Genomic DNA, 24,534 nt, shown 5'->3' on the forward strand with positions numbered 1-24,534 from the left:
GGCGCTCCGTCCGTATTAATTCCGGTACCCTTCCTTTTTCACGTGCTTCGTCTGGTTTGATTCGATTGCTTGGTTTGCTTCAATCTGATAATTGCCGTTTTCTTTGTTATAGGTGTTTACGTCACTCTTAAGCTGAAAAGGCATTACTGTACTGTGTCATGCATTGTTTGTCGCATTCTGATAGTGCGTGTTTACTGCCTGTCGTGGCTCGCGGCATGGCTTGCTTTTGTGCGCGCTACCGCCGCTTACACACACACACACACACACACACACACACACACACACACAAAAGAGAGAGAGAGAGAGAGAGAGAGAGAGAGAGAGAGAGAGAGAGAGAGAGAGGAATCGTCTCATTAGCGAAACAATGGCAAGAGACTGCTATTTGTTGTTACTTACACTGCTGCTTTTTTTGATTATGATCAACAAGAACCAAATAATAGACTGCGTATGATAGAACATGTTCTGAACGAGAGTTTGGTGAAAATCTTTCTCCGTTTGAAAATCTTTGCAGCCGCTTCTTTAGTACATCAAATTCTGCACAGAAATTAGTCATCTTATGTTTAAAAATCTAGTCAGTTGCCGTGCTTCATTTCTGACTGTATCACTATTAGGCATAAGAATAATACGAATATAAACATGACATGATGTGTATATTCTTCCGCGTTTGCTGTTGTCTCACTCTAGTTTCGTAGTTTATTAGGCAGACAGGATTTAAATGAGATAGCAGCAAACATGAAAAATACGTGGCAGAATGTTTATATTCTTATGATTCACATTTCATCAGGTTCCTATTAGCAAGCATCTCTTCTCACAGGTAGGAAAAAACTGAGAATGTAGAGTTGGCCATATTGACAAACATCCCAGTCTTGCCAGTCGGATTTTCGTAGTACACTGAAATTCTGCTACATTCGAAGATGAACAATACGGAATTTGTATTTACTTCGTTGGATAATGTATGAAAATGCAGTGGTCGAAACTCGGGGCGGAGAAAAAAAAAAGCCGTCTTGCACCCCCTCCCCTTTTTTTTTTACTGGCACAGAGGTTTTGGCGTCAGTGTTTATCTTTGTGCCTACAAAGCTTGCCTGCGTAGCGCTACATATATTCGACGGCAGAAGTTAGTTGTGGCGGCACCTACCAACATTTTTCAGAACTTCCGCTTGCTTTGCACTCGATTGTAAGCCGCAGCTGGTTTTTTGGATTACAAAAACCGAAAAAAAGTGCGGCTTAGATTCAAGTAAATACGGTAACAGATCAAAAGCAATCCGGCATGTTCTGCAACAGTGCGTGACTTGTCAGCCTTTAAACATATAGAAACTGTGAGGCCTTCCTTCAATTGTGGCAGTGAATACACAGGACAGATCATGTGAAAACTGACTCATGGCGATTTAAATTAAAGGAAAAGTGCATGTTGCTCTATTTGTGCACCTGGCAAAATGAGCAGAGCATTTGGAGCCAGTTAGCAACATGACTACTGGAACATTCCTGTCAGCCATTAGAAGATTTGTATCACGACAAAGTAGTTGCCAAAAATCATACAGTGACAATGGGTCAAACTTTGTTGGGGCTAGTTGGAGATTCCACCAGTTACAAGCTGCTGTGAGCAGTCATTATCAGCACACACACAGGTGAAAAATTTTATGCACAAAGAAGGCATCAACTGGTGCTTCATTCTTCCTACAACACCACACTGGCAGAATATGGGAAGCAGGAGTAAAGTCCTTCAAGAACCACACACTGTGAACAATGAGAATTATATACTCGACATTCGAAGAGTTGACAACGATGGGTTGCCCCAACATTTGAAGAGTTGACAATGATGGCTTGCCAAATTGGGTTTGCTTGAACTCTTGTCCTCTAATGCCACTACCTTGCTATCCTACTGATCCCTAAGTTCTAACCCCATGTCATTTCCTGATTAGAACCACAATCAAAGCACCCCTCAAGCCAGATCTAGGTACAGCCAACCTGAACTTGCTCACAAGGTGGGAATTTCTGCAGCAAGGAATCCACATCTTTTGGTGGCACAGGTCATCTGACTACATACATCACCTGCAGCAGTGGACCAAGTGGACAGTCCACAGTCAGAAAGTGCAACCCGGCACATGTGTTGTATTATGGGTAGATAAGCTGCCTCATTATGCTGGAAGCTGGCCATCATAAGAGTGCGCCCTGGGCACAATGAAATATTGCAAGTGGCTACTATTCGACACCACAAGACCAATCTGCAAGCTGTGTCCTTTACTGAGTAAGGTGATACAAAAGTGAACAGTGCATTAGTGTTTTTTATCCTGTACATTTTCTTTCATTTGTTCTGTGTGTACCTTGTAGCAGTCTCAATGAATTTCATCATTTTTTTATGTTTCAATGTATGTTTTCTTTATGTGATGGTGATTGCCATGCACCAGTCATACAGCCAATGGACAGAATACCTGGTTGAAAAAGTATTTCTTGTGTTCTTTCCCATGATTTACAAGGACTTAGGTTACTTGTATTATGTTGAGAAGAAATTAATATTTCTTTGGCGGCTGTTATATTTGGTTGCTACATTCGACTGAGCCACCAGAGATAATGCTGCACTCTCTGGAGATATTTCACCTGATGAACAATGGTCAATAGGAAACAGAATGGTACACTCGCTGCAGCGACGGTGAGGACAGTGGGTGAATGGATTCTTGATTGGTCTGCTGTCCTTAGATCATGGACGTGCGCCACGTGAAACGGCAAATATTTGTAGGTTGACTTGTAAATATTAATCTAATTGCAAATAATAAGTGATTATGTCAGCTGTCATCATTCGTTACAATCCAACTGGATTTGAACCATTATACAGTATTCCAAAATCCATAGTCCTCTGGTACATTTATGCTTTACAATTTTGTATGCAGACGCTAACAAATGTGTTTGGTATTCAATAACACTACATATTTTAAACCCAACGATTCAAATACAGAATGTTATAAATCATCACCAATGTGGTGCCAAGAGTGCACTGGTGGAAATTCTTTTTGATCATTGGCTACACATGTAAACCAGTATGCTGTGGCCATTTGTCCCAACTAAAAAGTTCCTTCAAGTGCATTTCAAAAACATCTGAATTTATTAAACCAAAGGTCAACTGTTGCTTTGAAAGGTGTAACTTGCCAAAAACACATTGCAAATGCTACATACGACCATTTGCATTCAGTCCTACCACAAAATCTTAAAAAACACATAAAACTGATCCCTTTTTGACTCAACTGCCACCTATGTTGCACACATGTAAAGGAACAAATGAAGGACTCCAGCAAGTCAAGTGAGCAGAATCTTGCGCCACTTGCCAACAACAGGTGCCACTGTTTCACTGAGAAAATAAAATCAACAGGAACTTTCAAACTATGAAAGCCCCCCCCCCCCCCCCCCCCCAGCAACACAGGTTCATGGTTGTTGTACCAAATCATTATTGAAGAATTTTTGATTAGACAGCATGCAACCAGTTCCACAGAAAAGACCAAAAAATTAAATCAGAAGATTTTGCAAGAAAGATTTGGTAGTGATGCCTAAGAACTATAATCACTGAAAAAATTGTGTGTAAATCTATGCTGTCATAAACAAATAATAAAATTACACTTTCAGGCACTAAAATCGCGCACAACAGCAAACCTAAAATCTTTATGAAGTTTACTACACTTTTGGATGTGCAAATGATTGGCATTTCACCACAACCACACAAAGTAGGTAGGAGTACAGCAGGTTCTTCATTCAGATATCGAATTTAAATGGTGACTGTGTGTTAGAAGATCATGTTACATCTTATGTAAGATGCAGAAATGTCTACCAGAATGTGTGTGAATTCAACAGCAGCAAGGACGCGGCCTATAAATATTATTGTTTCACAATATCGCTACTCGTGTTGGTGCGATCCTGCAACCGTCACACAAATACAGAATCGGTGGGTTCAGGAGAGCCATACTCGAGCCACACAGGACCTCAGCTGTACCACCTGGTTAGCATCTGAGAGGGAAGATTTATTGTCTGTCGGGCCACGCAAGATCAAACAGGCACGTCATGTACCTCAATCAGGAAATGTGTTCGTCTGCAGCAAAGCAGGCACACACTGGGAAGAAGCAACAAGTCTGGAGCAGCACGAGCTGTTGACACAAACCGTTGCTACAGCTCCCTTTAATGCAGTGGTAGTGAAAGGTACACTGTCAATGGCGCGCCTGATGACAACACTGGACACAGGAGTGGCACCAAATTATTATTATTATTTATTTATTTATTTTTTTACTAGTCCAGGTTCTGTGAGCAGCATTATGGTGACTCTACTGATCTGTGGCAACTGTGAGGAGAACGAATGTTGACAGATTACTTTTTTCACCACCATACGGGCCTCACACCTGGCGTATCAACGAGAGGTGCCATTGGGTAAACAACACATTTGCCTCCAGTTCACATAGCTTGTAATCCACACAGCAGCCATTACATTTCTGGCATTTTAAGGACGGTGGTCACACCATGTCTTCTGACATTACATTTTGAAAAGATAATGCGAGACCACATATTACCTGTGCTATCCTGATCTGAAAAGATGTTCAACTGCTGTCTCAGCCAGCATGTTCTCCAGATATCCCACCCACTGAAAACATCCGGTCATGTGTTGCCATTACTGAGACACTACCACTTGCCAGCCACTACGACTAATGAATTGTGCCCATTGGGATTGGAGCTGTTTTTCCGCATGAGGTGGCAACTATGTGTGCTAAATTTCGCACCCTGTATACCCCCAAATCACCAACAAATTTAACCGTATATTCCTCGTAATATACCCTATAGGCACAATAGGTAAAATTTCCTTATTTGCTATCTTTCCTGGTGTTGCAATTTTAATAGCCGGCAGTGTACATGAAATAAACATAATAATGAATAAAGAGGCAACTAAGGACTTAAAACTGAATAAATAAACTACCCACCTCAATATCAAAGTCTAGACTTGATTCATCGAATGAATCACCAGGCACAACCATACTGTTAATATCGAGCTCTGGTAACACACTGGGTGACACTGGAGTGTTAGGCCCATTACTTTCAACTTCATCATCACTTTCTTCGCTACCACCCAACATGCCAGTAGTTGAAAAATTGGTGAATTCTTGCTTCATTTCGCCTCTCTCAAGAAGTTCAAGGTTTTCTGTCGAACGATCAAAGAAATTTAAAAATTACAAGAGAAAACAGACATGTAAAACAAATTGTATAACCTTTTTATTTAAGTTTGGCTCACACCCAGCACAAGATTCACTTTCACCTTGGCACAAAGTTAACGCTTTATTTTCCTGCTAACACAATTTTATTAACGTGCGATTCAAAATTACTATTTCCATGTTATTTACATTCTTAATGAGTTGCATAAAAAATAACGTTTTATGAGACACAATATTTTAAAACAACAAGCATGTCACCTAGGGTTTACAAGTTTTACCTATGAATTGAAAAATTCAAATAAAACTTTATGAATACAGTGGCAAGCTCCAAATTCCTACTAGTGATTATTTAGCACATATACAGATCTTATTTAAACTAATTGCAAACACTTTTTTATAACTAATGAAATGCTTATTGCTGATAAAATTAATATACTTAAAATATAACTATATGTTAGTCTACATAATACAGCAGAAGCCCGATATGTTGATACACTGGGTATTCAGATGTAACACGATATAAGTATGTCCCCCAAAATAAAATATCAACACGGAAAAAAAGATCTCATTACAGTCTGCATGTAGCCTTTCTGCAATATAACTTACTGCTGCAACCTCCAAGCTCTCTAAGCAATAATCAAAATAGATACACATAACTAAACTCAACCTTTGGTTTGTCTTATCAACCTATCACAATTGTTGCTGGACAGAAGCTCTGAATACACATCTCATGGTTAACATTGTGACATAGTCAACGAAGTGACTATGCCACAGAGTTTGGCAATAGTCAAAATGAGCACAACCATCATGTTGATCATAGATTATTCACTTATTGTCTTGATTTCTGGGGGCTTGTTATGACATCACAGAAACAGAAAGCATATTCTATGAGTGATAAACTAAAAATTAGTTATCATATGGAGGACAATGAAACTAAATGAAGTTTATCACGTGAGTGTGGTGTACCTGATGGAACAATCAGCGGATGGCTGAAAAAAAGAGAATAAATTTAGAAGTTTTGTAAGCACAGTTGAGAGTGATGTGGGAGTGGACAGAGAAAGGATTAAACTATGAAAAGACAGTGAACCAGATGAATGTCTTTACAGGTGGTTTTTAATAAAAAGAAGTGAAGGTGTGCCACTTTATTAATGCTCACTCCAAAAATTTTCACTTTGATGTACATGACAAGAAAGTTTTTTTTAGCTTTCAGGGATGGTTTTCTAGATGGAAATGTTGCCATGGAATTCGTCAAACAACCACTGAAGGAGAAGCAAGCTGTTTTGACAGTCAGTCTGCTTTACAGTTTCTTGAAATTTTACAAAAAAATAATGGTGGATGAAAATTTAAATGATCATCAAGTGTATAACTATGAAGAAAAGGCATTTTATTATCAATCGCTTCCAGAGGCCAGAAGAACCCTCCTCTTTGCCACGAATAAATCAGGCAGCCATAAACTGAACCCTCTTTGTTTAGGTAAAAGTAAAAGCTCAAGATATTTCACACATGTAAACACCTCTTCATTATAATTCACTTACAGGTGTTCAAAGAATGCTTGGCTGATGCAACATTTTCACCATCAGGTTTCAAGAAGAGTTTGTTCAGTCAGTGAGAAAGTACCTACAGTCATTTAAGCTAGCAGACACTCTACTAATCCTTCCTCACTGTCCAAGCTCATCCACCTGCAATCAGAAGGTCGAAAAACCAAAACTTTCTTTTTGCAAAAAAAAAAAGACACCATTAATTCAGCCACTTGATCAGGGCATCATACGAGCATTTAAGGCTCATTATTGCTGTGAACTGCTCACCTGAACAGTAAATTCACATGAGGCAATAGAAATGTTCTTCAAGTCTGCATATCTTTAAGATTATTCCATATTCAGTAGGCCTGGGGTAGCGAAGCACTGGTTTGACCTCTATTAGGAATTGCTGGAACAAGTGTTCCACTGAAGAAAATGCAACAGATGAACACTGTAATGACATAGATTTCAACAGCAGTGACATCCAGTCTGCATGTGATGTTCTACAGAGCAATATTGATCTTGAAAACTTGAATCGTTGCGTGGTTGTTGAAAATGAATAACCAATTTTGGAGATCATAGATGACATGTACATTATTGATGCTTACAGTTTTAAACATGGCTGTCTCTCAGCATTCGTATATAATTTTCAGCATAGGAATCACACAGCAAACTGGTTGCAAATAACTGTTTGGTACACCGACCTAGGTTTTGACACCTCTAAGGATGTTTTCATCAGAATGAAATTTTAAGAAACTGTAACATTACTTTGTAAGAAAGCAATGGTCACAGTTTTGAGCAGATATGCTCAAGTCAAAAATTAAAATTAAACATGTTCAAGCCTTTGGCATCAGAGTCTGATGTAGTTCCTAGCAAGGCATATGTGCCAAAGGTTTGAACATGCTTCAAGTTTTGACTTCAGAATGTCTTCTCGAACCTTTGACCACTGCTTTATTGCACTGTACCTTTATGGTATATTAAAATTTCATTCTGATGAAGAGATCCTTAGGAGTATTGAAACCTAGGTCAATTTACCAAACAGTTATTTGCAACTGGTTGGCTGTGTGATTCCTATGCTGATTATTGATGCTGTTCGAAACGACAGTAGTGAAGTAGTCAAGGATGAGGATGATGATGATGAAGCTGAAGAAGAAAGTACAGATGATGTTCCCAGAACAAGTGGAATATTGGATTATATAAGTAAAGTAATTACCTGGATATAGTGACAAACTGAATCAAACCAAATTGAGTTGTTGCACCTGACAACCACAAAATAATACGCACTAAAGAAACTGCATCAAGTGACCCACCAAAGAAAGGTAACAGACTTCTTTAAAGCAGCAGAATAATGATGTACTGCAGTTTGCAGGTAGTGTTGTAAATCATGATACTATATTCGATAGTGCACTTAATATAACGCATTGAAACTCACGTTGTCATTTGGTCAACCTTTGTGTGATGTTTGTCTAATTGCTGTACCCTATTTGGTAAGCTTAATAAATTGTTTACTTCTAATATTCTTTAAATTTAAATATAGTGTAGTGCAGTATGTATAATATTGCCTTATGTTTTCTTCCTAACTTTCTACACATAGTTTGTCATTACAGGGCTCACTCTCATTATACCGCAGGTACGCTATAACGCAGTACTAAAGCATGCCTCCAACTACCGTGTTATTTCGGGCGCCCACTGTTATTGCAAATTTGTAACTGTAGCAATAGGTTCTTGCCACTGTCTTCAGTAAAGTATAAAAAAAGAGTGGTACGAAACACATACTAGAAGCACTGAGACTGAATCCCTAAGAGGAAATTTTTAGTGGTATCTGGCCATAGATGTCCAAGAGGTCGTGTATAGGACTGTAAGCAGAGCACATTCAGCACTGTTATGAATGCTTCTGGAGCTAAAAGGGAAGGAAAGGAGATGGGGAAGGCTGAAGCTGGAACAAATGGTGTCACAAATTGCTGTTGTTACATATGACCTGCATCATAGATGATACTGCCATCCATGTTTCACTGCTGCTCCAGAACAGCACTATGAAAAGATGGAGGGGAAACAGTGACCCAGCTTAGCTGAGAATTATGGTGAGGGCAAGGTGGGGAGTGCTGAGTAGGAAGAAATTTCATCGTGCAGCCAACTGTGGAAATGTGTACTGCATTCTTTGGCTTTTTATGAACATCTACCACGTTTAAACTGTAGTTTGCTGAATCCATTTGCACTCTGAATCAAACCGACTTAAAACTGGACAAATTCTCAACAACAGAACACATTTCTGAAAGAGATGCTAAAGGTCTAGGTGGGGACCAGTGGTGTACTTGTGTGTTCCATGCACCAATGTTGTAGACTCTTCCCATGAGGTATGATGGAAACAAGTGGAGGGGCGTATCAACTGCTTGTTCGATGCAGCCAGTAAGACAGAGAGCGGCAGATGATATGTTTGGAAGCAAGAGACATTGTAACATTCTCATATCAGTACAGAAGTGAAATCTGCTGTGTCCAAGGAGTGTGTGTGTGTGTGTGTGTGTGTGTGTGTGTGTGTGTGTGTGTGTGTGTGTGTGTGTGAGGGGGAGGGGGAGGGGAGGGAGGGAGCTTTGTTCTCAGGTCCTACAGTAACCACAACCTCTCAAATCGCAACATCGGATGAAATAAAGAAATATTTGTGACAACAGAGGTACAAGTTACACAGCTGTTCTGTTACGATGATGACTGACAATAATACAAACAACAGGCAATGAAGATAAAAATTAAGGTAAACAACAATCAATAAACGGCATAAATTTAGAATAGGTGAAATGTATACTTCTTAGACAGATCGCTTGCATCAATAAAAGTTTGTAAGTTTGATAGTCAGAATATTTTTAAAAAATAATTTCTTATCAAGGAGCCCCTTAAAAAGAAACAGGGGGTTGTCTTACATTCAGAATCATCCTGCACTTGGGTAAATACAGTAAGGCATAATTTTTTTTACTGTCAACTGAACTTTGCAAAATTAGTTGCCTATTGTTTGCATGAAACTATTTTCATTGCAGCTGGTTAATGTGCACTCACTGAAAAAACCAGCTGCCCACAGCCTAGCTTCCCACGTCAAAGAGAGAAACTACTTCCTTAACTGACTATCAGACATTCCCACCCCACCTACCAAAACAACAACATTCCCCATACCCATCACCTTGTCACTATCTAACACACTATCCCCCATCGTCCTTCAGACTTAATTCTTTTCACACATAACTAATTGAATCCCAACACAAAAATTCTACTCCTCTCAGGGAAAGATATACAAACAAATCCATGGCATAACAAATCTATGTATGGCCCATATAGAAGAAACCTTCCTAGGCACCCAGAATCCAAAATTCCTTATATGGTTTAAGTTCACTGATCATACCTTCACGATTTGGACCCAGGGTCAAGACGCATTATCCAAATTCCTCCACAGCCTGAGCACCTTCTCTCTCATTTGATTCCCTTGCACCTCCACAGTCCATCATGCCACCTTCCTGTACATTGGCCTCCATCTCTAACAGCTCCATCCGAAACTTATTCATATCAAACCCATTAACCATCAACAGTACCTGCATTTTGATAACTGCCTGTGTTTCCAAACTAAATAGTCACTCCCATATAGTTCAGGAATGTGTGAATGTCACATCTGCAGTGACAAGCAATATCTTGATCAATATGTGGAAGATTTTACTAAGGCCCTCACAGACAGACATAACAAATATTGTCCACAGGCCGACGTCCCATGTCATATCCACACGACCCTATCACCCATCGCAGCCAGAAACAACTGGCCCATATCCTTCCCCAGGGCTTTGACTACTTATCATTTTGTCCAGAACTAAGGAAAATCCTACCCACAATCCTTCCCACTGTTGTATTCTTCCATTCACTCAACCTATGCAGTATCCTATTCCATCCTTACACCAACCTGCTTCCAATCTCTTGCTTAATGGGTCATACCCGCATGGAAGACCTGTCTGATACACTCGCACACATCCTACTCCAGTCCTGTTATAGGCTTATCCTACCAGACACAGGGCTACATATAGAAGCAGTCCTGCCACACACCAGCTCTGCAATGATTTCTGAACAGTGTTTTGTGTGGACAAGACCACCAACCAGTTGTCCACTGGAATGAATGGCCACCACCAAAATTTGACCAAAAGCAGACTTGCTTAGCACAACACGCTCAATTTTAATGGCAGCTTCACAACCTGTGGATCTTTCCCAACAATACCAACTTCTGTGAATCACATACGAGGTCTGTTCAAAAAATTCTGGAACTTTGTCCACAAAATTTTATCTTTTACTTATTGTACATGGTATCCTTCGAAATACTCCCCTCCACAGTTTGCAAGGTGCATCCACACTATGCGTTTTTGGGTTCAACTTTGTGCATGCACATAAATTTACAACAGCAGAACTACGCGTGCACATGCGTAATTTCCTGGAAATGGAGGCTATGCATAAAGCACATTGCTACCTTCCTTTGGTAAGGATCTTGGTGCTTTTTTGCAGACAAAAGACCAGAGCACCCTGGAACAGTAGCAATGGCGTGTGTGAACACATATAGAGCATAGGGTTAAAGAATACAAACAGCTAGTGAAGTGTGCTGTCTACCAAAAGACACGATATGCATCAGAAAGACTTCCAGGACTGATGCAAGGTGTCACTGCATCAGCTCCATCAGAACTTATCTCCATGTACATCCTGGGAAGACTCGAAGTAGGCAGCGGAGGAGCCTATTTTTTATTTGCAATTCTTGATGTATTCACAAAATATATACAATTTTAACCTACAAGAACCATTTCAGCAATACTTCTACATCTACATACATACTGCGCAAGCCACTATATAGAGTGTGGTGGAAGGTACCCTGTACAACTACTAGTTATTTCGTTTCCTGTCCCACTTGCAGATAGTGAGAGGGAAAAACAGCTCACTAAAGGCCTCTGTATGAGCCCTAATTTCTCGTATCTTGTCATCTTCATGGTCCTTACAACAAAATATACAGTAGCAGTAGTAGGATTGTTCTGCAGCCAGCTTCAAACGCAGGTTCTTTAAATTTCCTCTTCAAAAAGCACATCGTCTTTCCTCCTCAAGGGATTCCCATTTGAGTTCCTGAAGCATCTCTATAACTCTTCCATGTTGACTGAACCTAACATTAACAAATCTGGCAGCCTCCTCCTTTCGATGTCTTCCCTTAATCCAACCTGGTGCAGATCCCAAACATTTGAGCACAGATAAACCACACTTTCCTAAAATTCTCCCAATAAACCAAAGTAGCTCATTCACCTTCACTACCACAGTCCTCACATGCTCATTTCATTTCAAACCACTTTGCAATGTTATGCCCACAAATGTAAACACCATGACTGTTTCAAGCAAGACACTACTAATGCTGTATCTGAACATTATGGGTTTGATTTTCTTACTCATCTGCATTAACTTACATTTATTTAGAGCCAGCAGCTATTGATCACACCAACTAGAAATTTTATATCTTGTACCATCCCACAGTCAATTATCTTCAATACCTTCCCGTACACCACATCACCACTAGCAAACGACAGATTGCTGCCCATCCTACTTGCCAGATCATTCATGTACATAGAAAATATTAGCGATCCTATCACACTTCCCTGAGGCACTCCTGATGATTTCCTTGTCTCTGATGAACACTCGTCACCAAGGACTGCATACTCGGTCCTATTACTTAAGAAGTCGTCAAGCCACTCGCATATCTGGGAACCTATCGTGTATACTCATACCTTGCTAACAGTCTGCTGTGTGTACCATGCCAAATGCTTTTCAGAAATCTAGAAATATAGAATCTGCTTGTTGCCCTTCACCTTCAGTTCACAGTGTATCATGTGAAAAAAGGACAAGCCGACTTTCACATGAGTGATGCTACCTAAAACCATGCTGATTCGTGGACATAAGCTTTTCTGTCTCTAGGAAATTTATTATATTCGAACTTTAAATATGTTCTAGAATTCTGCAGCGCACTGATTTTAAGGTTCATTCTTTTACTCTTCTTATATATAGGACCATGTTCACCTTTTTTTAAGTGGCTTGGAACTTTGAATTGGATGAGAGATACATGATAAATGCAAGCTAAGTAAGGGGCTGATGTCATAGAGTACAATTTGTCCAATCAAAGTGGGATTCCATCTGGATCTAGAGATCTGTTCCCAACTCTTTCAGTTGTTTCTCTATGGCAGGAATGCTTATTACTATGTCGTCCATATGGGACTCTGTGCGATGGTCACATGACGACATGTTAGTATGATTCTCCTGCCTTAATGCCTTCTTAAATGAGGAATTTAAAACTTCTTTTTCAATTTTGCTATCTTCAACTGTCACACTAAACTGGTTGAGTGACTGAACGGAAGCCTTAGACCCACTATTGATTTTACATAGAACCAGAATTTTCTTGAGCCCTCAGCCAGATCATTTGCTAAGGTATGACGATGGTAGTAGTTGTATGCTTTGCACATAGATCTTTTCGCAGATGCATGAATCTCTACTAATTTTCGCCCATCATCATTTGTGCTTTCTCCTTTGAATTGAGTGGAGCACACACACCCTTTGCTCCCTATGCAGTTTTCAAATTTCGTTGCTGACCCACAATGGGTCTTTTCTGTTCTTAATCCACATACTTGTCCAGAACACAATTTACAATCTGTTTAAATTTAGTGCATAATTCCTCTATGTCCAACATACAGGAAGCAAATAATTGCAATTTATTGTCTAAGTGAGATGCTAATAACTGCTTATCTGCTCTTTCTAGCAGAAGCACTCTCCTAGTCTTCTTGACTGATTTATTAACTTATGTAACCACAGTCGCTATGATGACATAATCAACACTAATCCCCGTCTCTATACTGATGCCATGAATAATGAGCTCTGACCTGTTTGTAGCTACAAGGTCTAAGATATTTCCATAGTGTGTGGGCTGCCGAACTAGCTGCCCCAGACAGTTTTCGGAAAACTGTGCTCAAAAATACTTTGCAAGACTATCTGTCTGCACCCTCTGCAATGAATCCCTAGACATCCCAGTCCATACTCGATAGGCTGAAGTCCTCCAACTAGTATTGCATGATTTGGGTGTGTACGTAATACTGACCATAGGCTTTCTTTGAATGACTCTAAAACTGTTAAAGTGGAATCGGTTATCTGGTAAAAACATCCAACACTTAATCTGGTTTCACCTACACATGCTATACACAACTAGATAAATTCACTGTCACTCTCAATTTAAACCTCAATGGAGAAAATATTTTTGTCAACTGGAATGAACACACCCCTTTCTATGGAGTCCAATCTGTCGTTCTGATATATGTTTCAAGACTCGCTAAATATCTCAGAGCTTTCTTCTTTTGGTTTTAGCCAGTCCCCAGCCTCAAAAAAATTTGAGTGTTAGAAATTCCCCAGAGGGCAGTAAACTCGGTAACTTTGTTACAAATACTTCAGCGATTTACTAATTAAAATTTGACAGCCAGTGTCTTTACTTTGAACATGGTCTGATGTCCCTATCTGGTATGCAGTGGCGAGTGTTCATCAGAGTACCTCAAACTACCACCTAGCTTAGCCTAAAAGAAAAACAACCCAATGTGAGGTGCTCGAGTCGTTATGCACAAACATTCGGCAATCCACAGGGTGTCTTGCCAGACAGCAGCCAACACTCCACTTCTCATGCCTCAATCACTGAGACGCAAGTGTGTGGAGTGACAATACACAGAATGAGCTACTATCATATGACTAATCTAATCAAGAGACCTTCCAGAGAAGTAGGTAAGATGAGAATTCTGTGCCACACGAAACACACTAATTGGGTAGAGTATATTCTGTAGTTTGAGATTACGCCCTTCCTATACTACTGACCTGGGGGAAAAAAGGCTAACAGCATTGAGGAGAATCCAGAGAGACCTGGTCGAGAAGAAAATCTCCAAGTTCCATCTTTTATATGACAGCCATTACTGAGTGGAGAAGGTCTTTTGGTGACGACTCGTATGTAGTTGCAGATCCCAATACTGATGTTGACAAGAGGATACAAACCACTGGAAACATTTAGCTACTTATTAGTAAAGCTATTCACTTAGTATTTATATTGATACATTTGTGTATAATTACAAGTTGTTGCTAGGTAACTGACAAAACTGGCCAATTCTGCTTTTGTAATATGACTGCATGTGCGAGCTATCAACAAAAGTTTTCTAATCGTTATAGTATGGGTATTGTGTTCTGTTTATTTAAGATGGCTGAGAAGCACACTAAGAGAGAGAGAGAGAGAGAGAGAGAGAGAGAGAGAGAATCCATCAAAATGGATTAAGAGAAAACAGTGTATATTAAATAAACAAATATATTTTACTCACACATGGTTATAAAAATACCATATTTACCAGAGCATAAGACAACTCAGGTTGCAAAATGATTTATTTATTTAAGCAGGCCATTGAGAACATTTTGTTTTTAATATAGTTCGAATAATCATAGTTACGAACTGTTTTCCTGATGTAAAGCACTTGCCTAAAAAGATTATTATTGTGCCTATTCTAAATTTATGCCACTTATTAATAGTCTGAAGTTTTGGCAATACAAGGAGAAATAAACAAAAATAAATGGTTTACATTCATTTTTATCTTAATTTCCTTCAATGCTTACAGTGTAAGCCTGTCATCTGTGGTATCACTATTTCTGGTTAAAGTCTAGATCTGGGCCAGCACCAGTAATGGTGGTGTTTCTCTTCTCATAGGTTTGTTGACAAGGCATCTACACTCCTGGAAATGGAAAAAAGAACACATTGACACCGGTGTGTCAGACCCACCATACTTGCTCGGGACACTGCAAGAGGGCTGTACAAGCAATGATCACACGCACGGCACAGCGGACACACCAGGAACCGCGGTGTTGGCCGTCGAATGGCGCTAGCTGCGCAGCATTTGTGCACCGCCGCCGTCAGTGTCAGCCAGTTTGCCGTGGCATACGGAGCTCCATCGCAGTCTTTAACACTGGTAGCATGCCGCGACAGCGTGGACGTGAACCGTATGTGCAGTTGACTGGACTTTGAGCGAGGGCGTATAGTGGGCATGAGGGAGGCCGGGTGGACGTACCGCCGAATTGCTCAACACGTGGGGCGTGAGGTCTCCACAGTACATACATGTTGTCGCCAGTGGTCGGCGGAAGGTGCACGTGCCCGTCGACCTGGGACCGGACCGCAGCGACGCACGGATGCACGCCAAGACCGTAGGATCCTACGCAGTGCCGTAGGGGACCGCACCACCACTTCCCAGCAAATTAGGGACACTGTTGCTCCTGGGGTATCGGCGAGGACCATTCGCAACCGTCTCCGTGAAGCTGGGCTACGGTCCCGCACACCGTTAGACCGTCTTCCGCTCACGCCCCAACATCGTGCAGCCCGCCTCCAGTGGTGTCGCGACAGGCGTGAATGGAGGGACGAATGGAGACGTGTCGTCTTCAGCGATGAGAGTCGCTTCTGCCTTGGTGCCAATGATGGTCGTATGCGTGTTTGGCGCCGTGCAGGTGAGCGCCACAATCAGGACTGCATACGACCGAGGCACACAGGGCCAACACCCGGCATCATGGTGTGGGGAGCGATCTCCTACACTGGCCGTACACCACTGGTGATCGTCGAGGGGACACTGAATAGTGCACGGTACATCCAAACCGTCATCGAACCCATCGTTCTACCATTCCTAGACTGGCAAGGGAACTTGCTGTTCCAACAGGACAATGCACGTCCGCATGTATCCCGTGCCACCCAACGTGCTCTAGAAGGTGTAAGTCAACTACCCTGGCCAGCAAGATCTCCGGATCTGTCCCCCATTGAGCATGTTTGGGACTGGATGAAGCGTCGTCTCACGCGGTCTGCACGTCCAGCACTAACGCTGGTCCAACTGAGGCGCCAGGTGGAAATGGCATGGCAAGCCGCGCCACAGGACTACATCCAGCATCTCTACGATCGTCTCCATGGGAGAATAGCAGCCTGCATTGCTGCGAAAGGTGGATATACACTGTACTAGTGCCGACATTGTGCATGCTCTGTTGCCTGTGTCTATGTGCCTGTGGTTCTGTCAGTGTGATCATGTGATGTATCTGACCACAGGAATGTGTCAATAAAGTTTCCCCTTCCTGGGACAATGAATTCACGGTGTTCTTATTTCAATTTCCAGGAGTGTATTTCACATGCCCAGTGGGCATAACCAATATGAGGCAAGGAAAGAAGCAATGAATTCCTAGTGGTGAATGTCAAAACATTCTCTTCTTTGCTGTTGTCACAGAAATTAGATTTTTTTTCTGAATATGTAATGTGTTATGAGGTTGCAGTTACATTGGGATCCAATAGCATAGCTTATATTACTATAAGTGAAACACATATTTGGCTGTTTCTGCTGAACATGTAGCAATTTCCCAAGTTGTGGTTGCACTGCAACCCGAGAACACAGCTGTTTTCTTCTGAAGACACAGTGGATTTTGCATCTATATTGATGTCATACTGTGACAGAATCCCTCTGTCTCTTACTTCCAAACATGCTGTCTGCCCACTGCTCTCTCAATGGCTGTATAGAACCAGCAGCTGACTCCCCCACCCCTTTCATTTTCCCATCATACCTCACAGACAGTGTTGACAACACTACTGCATGAAATGTGGAAGTATGCCACTGGCCTATATCTAGAGTTTTACCATCTTCTGGAGATATATGTACTATTATTGAGTATCTGTCCAATTTTAAAGTGAATTCCAATCAGGCTACAAATGTATTCAAACCACAGTTTAAATGTAATATATGTTCATAAAAAGCCAAGGTATGTGGCATACATTCAGATGATTGGCAGCACAATGAAATTTACTGCTCACCATTCCCCTCCCACATTGGTCCCAGTTCTCAGCCTAACTGGTGTCATTGTTCCCCGTCCAACTCCTCCAAATTCTTCTAACTAAATCTGAATGTGACCTCAAACTAACAAAGCTTCATCTGTAAATATAGATGATCCATATATATTGATCTGTAAAACAAGGAGGGTCATTCCATGTCAAGTCACCCAGGCCTTGACACCAACCATATCAGATTTTGATGAAACTTGGTACAATTACATCTTTTCTCATCCTGAAAGCACTTGTAAAATTTTTTTTGCTCTATCTCTTATAGTTTTTTTTATAAATTTTTAAAGTTTTTAGATTTGGCCTTGTTTCAGCAGTCGGAAATCTTAACTTAAATGTGTCCTCACAACTAAAAACATTTGTATATTAAAGAATACTCAAGATATCAGTACGAAATTTTGGAATAAGTTTGTGTATTATATCTAAATGTTAAAAAAATTACCATAAAGATATATTAAAATCTTCCAAATGAAAAAATTTTCAATTTTTTTTTAAGCTAACGGATGTTTAGTTTTACAAAAACTGCAATATCTAGAGTCTCAGACCTGATAGAAAGCTCAAATTTGTTTTAAAATACTCTTAATTGTATAGGCTATTAGATAAAAGAAAAATTATGTTGGCTTTTTAACCTGTTTAAGAGTTACCTAATTTTTAAAATAATATTAATTATATTTTAAAAATAAAAAATACCAAGTGACTTACACACCGAAAATAAGTTTTTGTCTTGTTGGAGTAACAATGTACACTTGGATTTTGTTTTGTTACTCCTGTGTTTTGAAGTAAAAAATTATTACAGTGTTAAATAGTGCTTGGATAGTATTTTATTAAGTTTATTCGAACTTTCAGTTAGTACTGTTACTTAGTTTACAGAGATTCTTTTCCAATATCCTTTAAAAGTAACCAGAACAGTAATCAGACCAAAAGTGAAATCAGTATGTCAGATATTCAAACCTGTAGCGTAGGGTTATTTAAAAAATCTGACTGCTTCCAAACAACCTACACACCTTCAAAAAAGTTACAACCGGTATCTGAATTGAGTGAGGAAGAAAAAGATTTGATCCACTTACGATCTGGAATTAATCTGTGTGAATTTAAGAATATATGTTCACACCACAGCTACTACTTTTTAAATGTTTTTGAAAAGTATCAAACAACATGTGTAGACCCACTAAAAAAACACAAAAAGCCCATCAAAAAATCGTTGAGAAGTGTAGGCTTGGATCTTTCTAAACAATTACTGACAAAAAATATTTGCATAAAACCTGGACAAAAACTTTGCTCAACATGCCGTAACTTTTGTGAGGAAAAATTAAGAGTTGAAGTCAATGAAAGTGAAACAGATGATGAAGTCATGGTTGAATTAGAATCATTGGAATCCAGAAATGAATCCCTCGTACAAACAAACATTGCTCTTGATAATTTAGGTTTAACACCGATAAAGTTTCATGGCTTGTAAGAACAAAGTAAAGGGTCTTATTTTAAAAGGAAGGTTAGTAGTATTGAAAATACTGCAAAAAAGGCGGTTTCAAAAGCATTAAAATATGATGCAACAAGTTCTGATGATGATGAAGAAGATACAAGTGTGGTTGAGAAAGCAAAGGATTTTGATGTAATGATTTCTCTTATGAAAGAGAAGATTTCCTCTGTTGGGAGGTCTAGAAAAATCCAGATTCTGACCTTGGCTCCAGATTCTTGGAGTCGAAATAAAGTGACGAAAGAATTTAATGTAAGTGAGTACATGGTGCGACAAGCTAGAAAGCTAAAATCTGAAAAGGGTATTTTGGAAACTCCTGGTCCAAAAAAGATAAAACTCTTTCTGAAAATACAGTAAGACTTGTAACAGATTTTTATGAAAAGGATGAGTGTTCAAAAAAATGTGTACATGCAAAAAAGACTCATTTCGTGTAACTTGAGAGAACTCTATTACTCTTTCAAATGGGAGAATCCAGAGGTAGAAGTAGGATTTTCAAAATTTTGTTTCTTGACACCTAAATGGTGTATCCTTGCTGGTGCTGCAGGCACACACACTGTACGTGTATGCAGTATCCACCAGAATGTTAAACTATTACTGGATGCTGTGAAAATTGAAGAATCTTATAAAGATCTAATTAAGATGCTTGTGTGCAACACGGAAAACCAAAACTGCATGCTACATCATTGCGACAGCTGTCCTGCAAATACTGCACTAACTGAGTACTCAACTGAAAAACTAAGTGAAGATTATGATTTAGAAGAAGAAATTGTAATCAGTCAGTGGGTTAACACCGACAGGGCAGAAATGATCAAACAGTCTATCAGTGTTGAAGACTACATTTCTTTATTGGTTAGGTCATTGGAAAAGCTCACCCCGCACTCGTTTATAGCAAAATCCCAATCAGCAGCCTTTAAAAGATTGAAAGAAGACCCACCACCCACAACAGCAATTACTGTGATGGATTTCAGTGAAAATTATTCCTTCGTTATACAAAATGAGATCCAAAGTTACCACTGGAATAGAGGTGGTTGTACTCTACACCCAGTTGGAGTTTTTCTAAGAAATGAGGAAAACAATGTTTTTGTTTCCAACCACTGTTTTATTAGTGATTACCAAGAACACGACACTGGTTTCGTTAACTTTGTACAAAAAGAAATTACAAAGTGGCTGTCATTACATCATACTGACATTGACTCAGTTCACTACTTTACAGATGGTTGTGCTGAGCAGTACAAAAATAGAAACAGTTTTAAAAATTTGACTGAACACTTGAGAGACTTTAATTTGAAGGCCCAACACTCTTTTTTTGCAACAAGTCATGGGAAGTCAATTTGTGATGGCCTAGGAGGAACTATTAAAAGAATTTAAAGGAAAGCCAGTCTACAGCTTTCAGACGAAGAACAAATATTGACAGCAATCGATGTGTACAAGTTTTGTGGAAAAAATATTGAAAACATTCATTTTCACTTTATTGACAAAAAAGAAGCTGATTTGCTATGGTTTAAACTAGAAAAACGTTTTTCAGCAACCCGAACCATTCCTGGAACAAGAAGTTTTCATAACTTCAAACCACTTCCAACAAACAACCTTGAAATTAGAAGGATTACAGATCGTGTAAAACTCTCCTTAGTCTTTTCTTTCCATTCTTCTTCTGATTGGGTTCGTGTTGAGCCATCCATAAATAGCTATGTGACTGCAAATTATGATGGTAACTGGTACTTTGGACTGGTAAAAACAATATTCAATGATGAAGAAGATGCAGAAATTCTATTTCTACATCCTTCAGGACCAACTGCATCATTTTATTGGCCTGAAAGAGAAGATTCTTGCATAGTGCCTTTGGAGCACATAGTCTGTGTAGTAGACGCACCTCAATCAAGCGGCACTGGAAGAATGTATTACTTCAAAAAAGACTGTATCAAAAGAACTGAAAGCTCTTGGATGAAGTGGAAAAACAGTCTGAATCAGCATTAATGTTTATTCAAAAGACAAAATTACTCAAAAAATTCAATGTTTCAAGCAATCAGTTGGGTTATACATAAGTGTCGTAAGTACACTATCTTTGTACATAATTCTAATGTAATCTACTATAATTAATAAACATGTTAAAAAGCCATCATTATTTTTGTTTTATCAAGTAGCCTATATGTTTAAGAGTAAATTAAAACCAATTTGAGCATTCTATCAGGTCTGAGACTAGATATTGCAATTCTTATAAAACCAAACATCCGTTAAAAAAAAAAAAAAAAAAAATATATATATATATATATATATATATATATATATATATATATATATATATAAAATAGAGGGAAACATTCCACGTGGGAAAAATATATTTAAAAAGAAAGATGATGAGACTTACCAAACAAAAGCGCTGGCAGGTCGATAGACACACAAACAAACACAAACATACACACAATTTCTAGCTTTCGCAACCAACGGTTGCCTCGTCAGGAAAGAGGGAGGAGAATGTGTATGTTTGTGTTTGTTTGTGTGTCTATCGACCTGCCAGCGCTTTTGTTTGGTAAGTCTCATCATCTTTCTTTTTAAATATATTTTTCCCACGTGGAATGTTTCCCTCTATTATATATATATATATATATATATATATATATATATATATATATATATAAAAGAAAGATGATGAAACTTACCAAACAAAAGCGCTGGCAGGTCGATAGACACACAAACATACACACAAAATTCTAGCTTTCGCAACCCATGGTTGCCTCGTCAGGAAAGAGGGAAGGAGAAGGAAAGACAAAAGGATATGGGTTTTAAGGGAGAGGGTAAGGAGTCATTGCAATCCCTCTCCCTTAAAACCCATATCCTTTTGTCTTTCCTTCTCCTTCCCTCTTTCCTGACGAGGCAACCATGGGTTGTGAAAGCTAGAATTTTGTGTGTATGTTTGTGTTTGTTTGTGTGTCTATCGACCTGCCAGCGCTTTTGTTTGGTAAGTTTCATCATCTTTCTTTTTAGATATATTTTTCCCACGTGGAATGTGTCCCTCTATTATATATATATAGACACACACACCTAAAAACAAAGATGATGTGACTTACCAAATGAAAGTGCTGGCAGCTCGACAGACACACAAACGAACACAAACATACGCACAAAATTCTAGCTTTCGCAACCAACGGTTGCCTCGTCAGGAAAGAGGGAAGGAGAGGGAAAGACGAAAGGATTTGGGTTTTAAGGGAGAGGGTAAGAAGTCATTCAAATCCCGGGAGCGGAAAGACTTACCTTAGGGGGAAAAAAGGACGGGTATACACTCGTACACACACACATATCCATCCACACATATACAGACACAAGCAGACATATACAGAGGCAAAGAGGTATATTTTAATAGTATCATTTTTATCTTCAAATATGTACAATAAATAAACTTGCTGCAAAAATTCATGATGTTATCTAAAAGTTTTTAAGATAAGCAATTTTAAAGTTTTGAATACAAATTAAATTTACCATTTCCAAAGGTTCAGAAAACGCAAAACATAAAAACTTTAAAAAATTTATAAAAAAAACTATATGAGATACAGCAAAAAAAATTTGCAGGTGTTGTCAGGATGGTATTAGAACTATTTGAGCCAAATTTCATGAAAATCTAAGGAGGTGGGTGTAAAATTTATTTCTTATTGGGTGATTTGATATGGAATGACCCAGGAGAAGTCAACAACTCACGTACAGTGAATCGATGCACAGAGCACAGTAACATCCAACAGTAAACAGCAGTCACACTAGCTTTTGAGGATTAGCATTTTTTCCAGCAACAGTACACACACAGACACCTGAACACAAATTTCATCTAATATACAACATTAAATGTTCACCACATAGACATAAGTGCAAATGTAAGATGGCCTTATATTTCTTGAATTACAAATTTGGGAAAAAAACTTCGTCTTATAATCAAGAAAATACAATATTTTAAAAGTTGGTATTGCACATAAAGGAACTTCATATTTTACCCACAGCAAGATGACCCTCTGGCAAACTCTTTTCTTGTGAATGCATCAATGTGTCACACCTCATTGATGGCCTTGAAACTAAATTAGTTTTTCTGGATGGAGAGGGGGGGGGGGTGTAGAGTAGGAAAATGAGGAAGGCAATAAAGTCTAGAAAAATGGAAGGCGTCTCACTTTTAGTGCTCTGAAATTACCTTATAACTTTCAAATGGAGAAGATGTGACTTATTGTTGTGAGACTAATCATTAATTCTAAATGGCTTTTATCACGGCCTTGTGTTTTTAATACATAACATATGCACACTGTTAAATTAATAGCATGTGTACCAGATGCATCATCCTGTTAAAATTGTGGAAGACCCTAACATAGACAATGTACCAGCTGCTGCAGAATATAAAAACAAACACTGTCCAAACAGGCCTTGAAAGCCCAACAGAACTGACTGGCTGCCATTTCACCCTCAGCCCTTAGGTGTCACCAGATACAGATACAGACAGTGGGTATGTGGTCAGCAAAGTGTTCTGCCAGCCATTGTCAGTTTCTGTGACTGGTATTGTTACTTCTCAATGAAGTAGCTCCTCAACTGGCCTCACAAGGGCTTAGTGCACCCTGCTTGCCAACAGTTCTTGGCAGACCCAGACGGTGACCCAATAAGTGTAGGCCAAGCCTGACAGCATTTAACTTCGGTAATCTGACAGGAACCAGTGTTATCACTACGGCAAGGCCATTAACACGAGAAAACAAATTTCATGTCGTTGAACATTTTCACCAGAGCGGGTACAATTCTGGAGAGGTAGAAAAACTGAGGTGGAACAATTTCATGGGGAATCTGTACCAGCACTGAAGAACATTTAGTTTTGGGCTACTGAAAAATGATGATTGAAGAAACAATGCTGATTAAAATTGATCTGATTGCTCAGTTGATCACCACAAGAAAGATAATGGGAGAAATTTACATAATGCAAGCCTACCAACTGAAAATACCATATTTTCCAACTGTCCTACATTCACAGCTTAAGCTGTTGCTACTCAGGTCAATGTTTTTACTTTGTGTTAAAGATTAATATAAAAGTCATCTTATAGCTACAGGTTAAGTTTGGCAACCAAGGTCACGTGCAGATTTATTTTGAAGAATCTGGGAAGGCTGGAGGGGAAACAACGACACCAGCTTGGCTGAGAATTAGGACAAATGTGGAGATGGAAGTGGTGAGTGGGCAGCAATTTTGTCATGCTCCCAACCATGGAAATGTATACCATGCATCTAGACTCTCTTAAGAAAATCTACCATGTTTAAACTGCAGTTTGCCTGAATCCATTTGTAATCAGATTTGAACTGACTTTAAAATTGCCCAAATACTCAGCAATAGTATACATTTCTGCAGGAGATGGTAAAAGTCTAGACAGGGGCCAGTTGCATTCTTGTGTGTTTCATGTAGCAAAGTTGTCAATGTTTGTCATGAGGTATGAAGGAAACAAAAGCAGG

At 39.3% G+C, this 24,534-nt stretch overlaps 1 protein-coding gene across 3 annotated transcripts in view; it reads right to left on the reverse strand.

The window, feature by feature from the left end:
- LOC126184723 (forkhead box protein P2-like) overlaps positions 1-24,534 on the reverse strand; it is a 97,279-nt gene that overhangs the window by 37,584 nt on the left and 35,161 nt on the right. For all 3 annotated transcript variants that reach the window (XM_049927252.1, XM_049927250.1, XM_049927251.1), the window contains one exon: positions 4,950-5,167. In XM_049927252.1, coding sequence (XP_049783209.1) covers positions 4,950-5,167 — 218 coding nt within the window. The remainder of the gene's footprint in view (positions 1-4,949; positions 5,168-24,534) is intronic.

Source organism: Schistocerca cancellata, chromosome 4 (genome assembly GCF_023864275.1).
Source record: "Schistocerca cancellata isolate TAMUIC-IGC-003103 chromosome 4, iqSchCanc2.1, whole genome shotgun sequence".
Taxonomy (NCBI): Eukaryota; Metazoa; Arthropoda; class Insecta; order Orthoptera; family Acrididae; genus Schistocerca; species Schistocerca cancellata.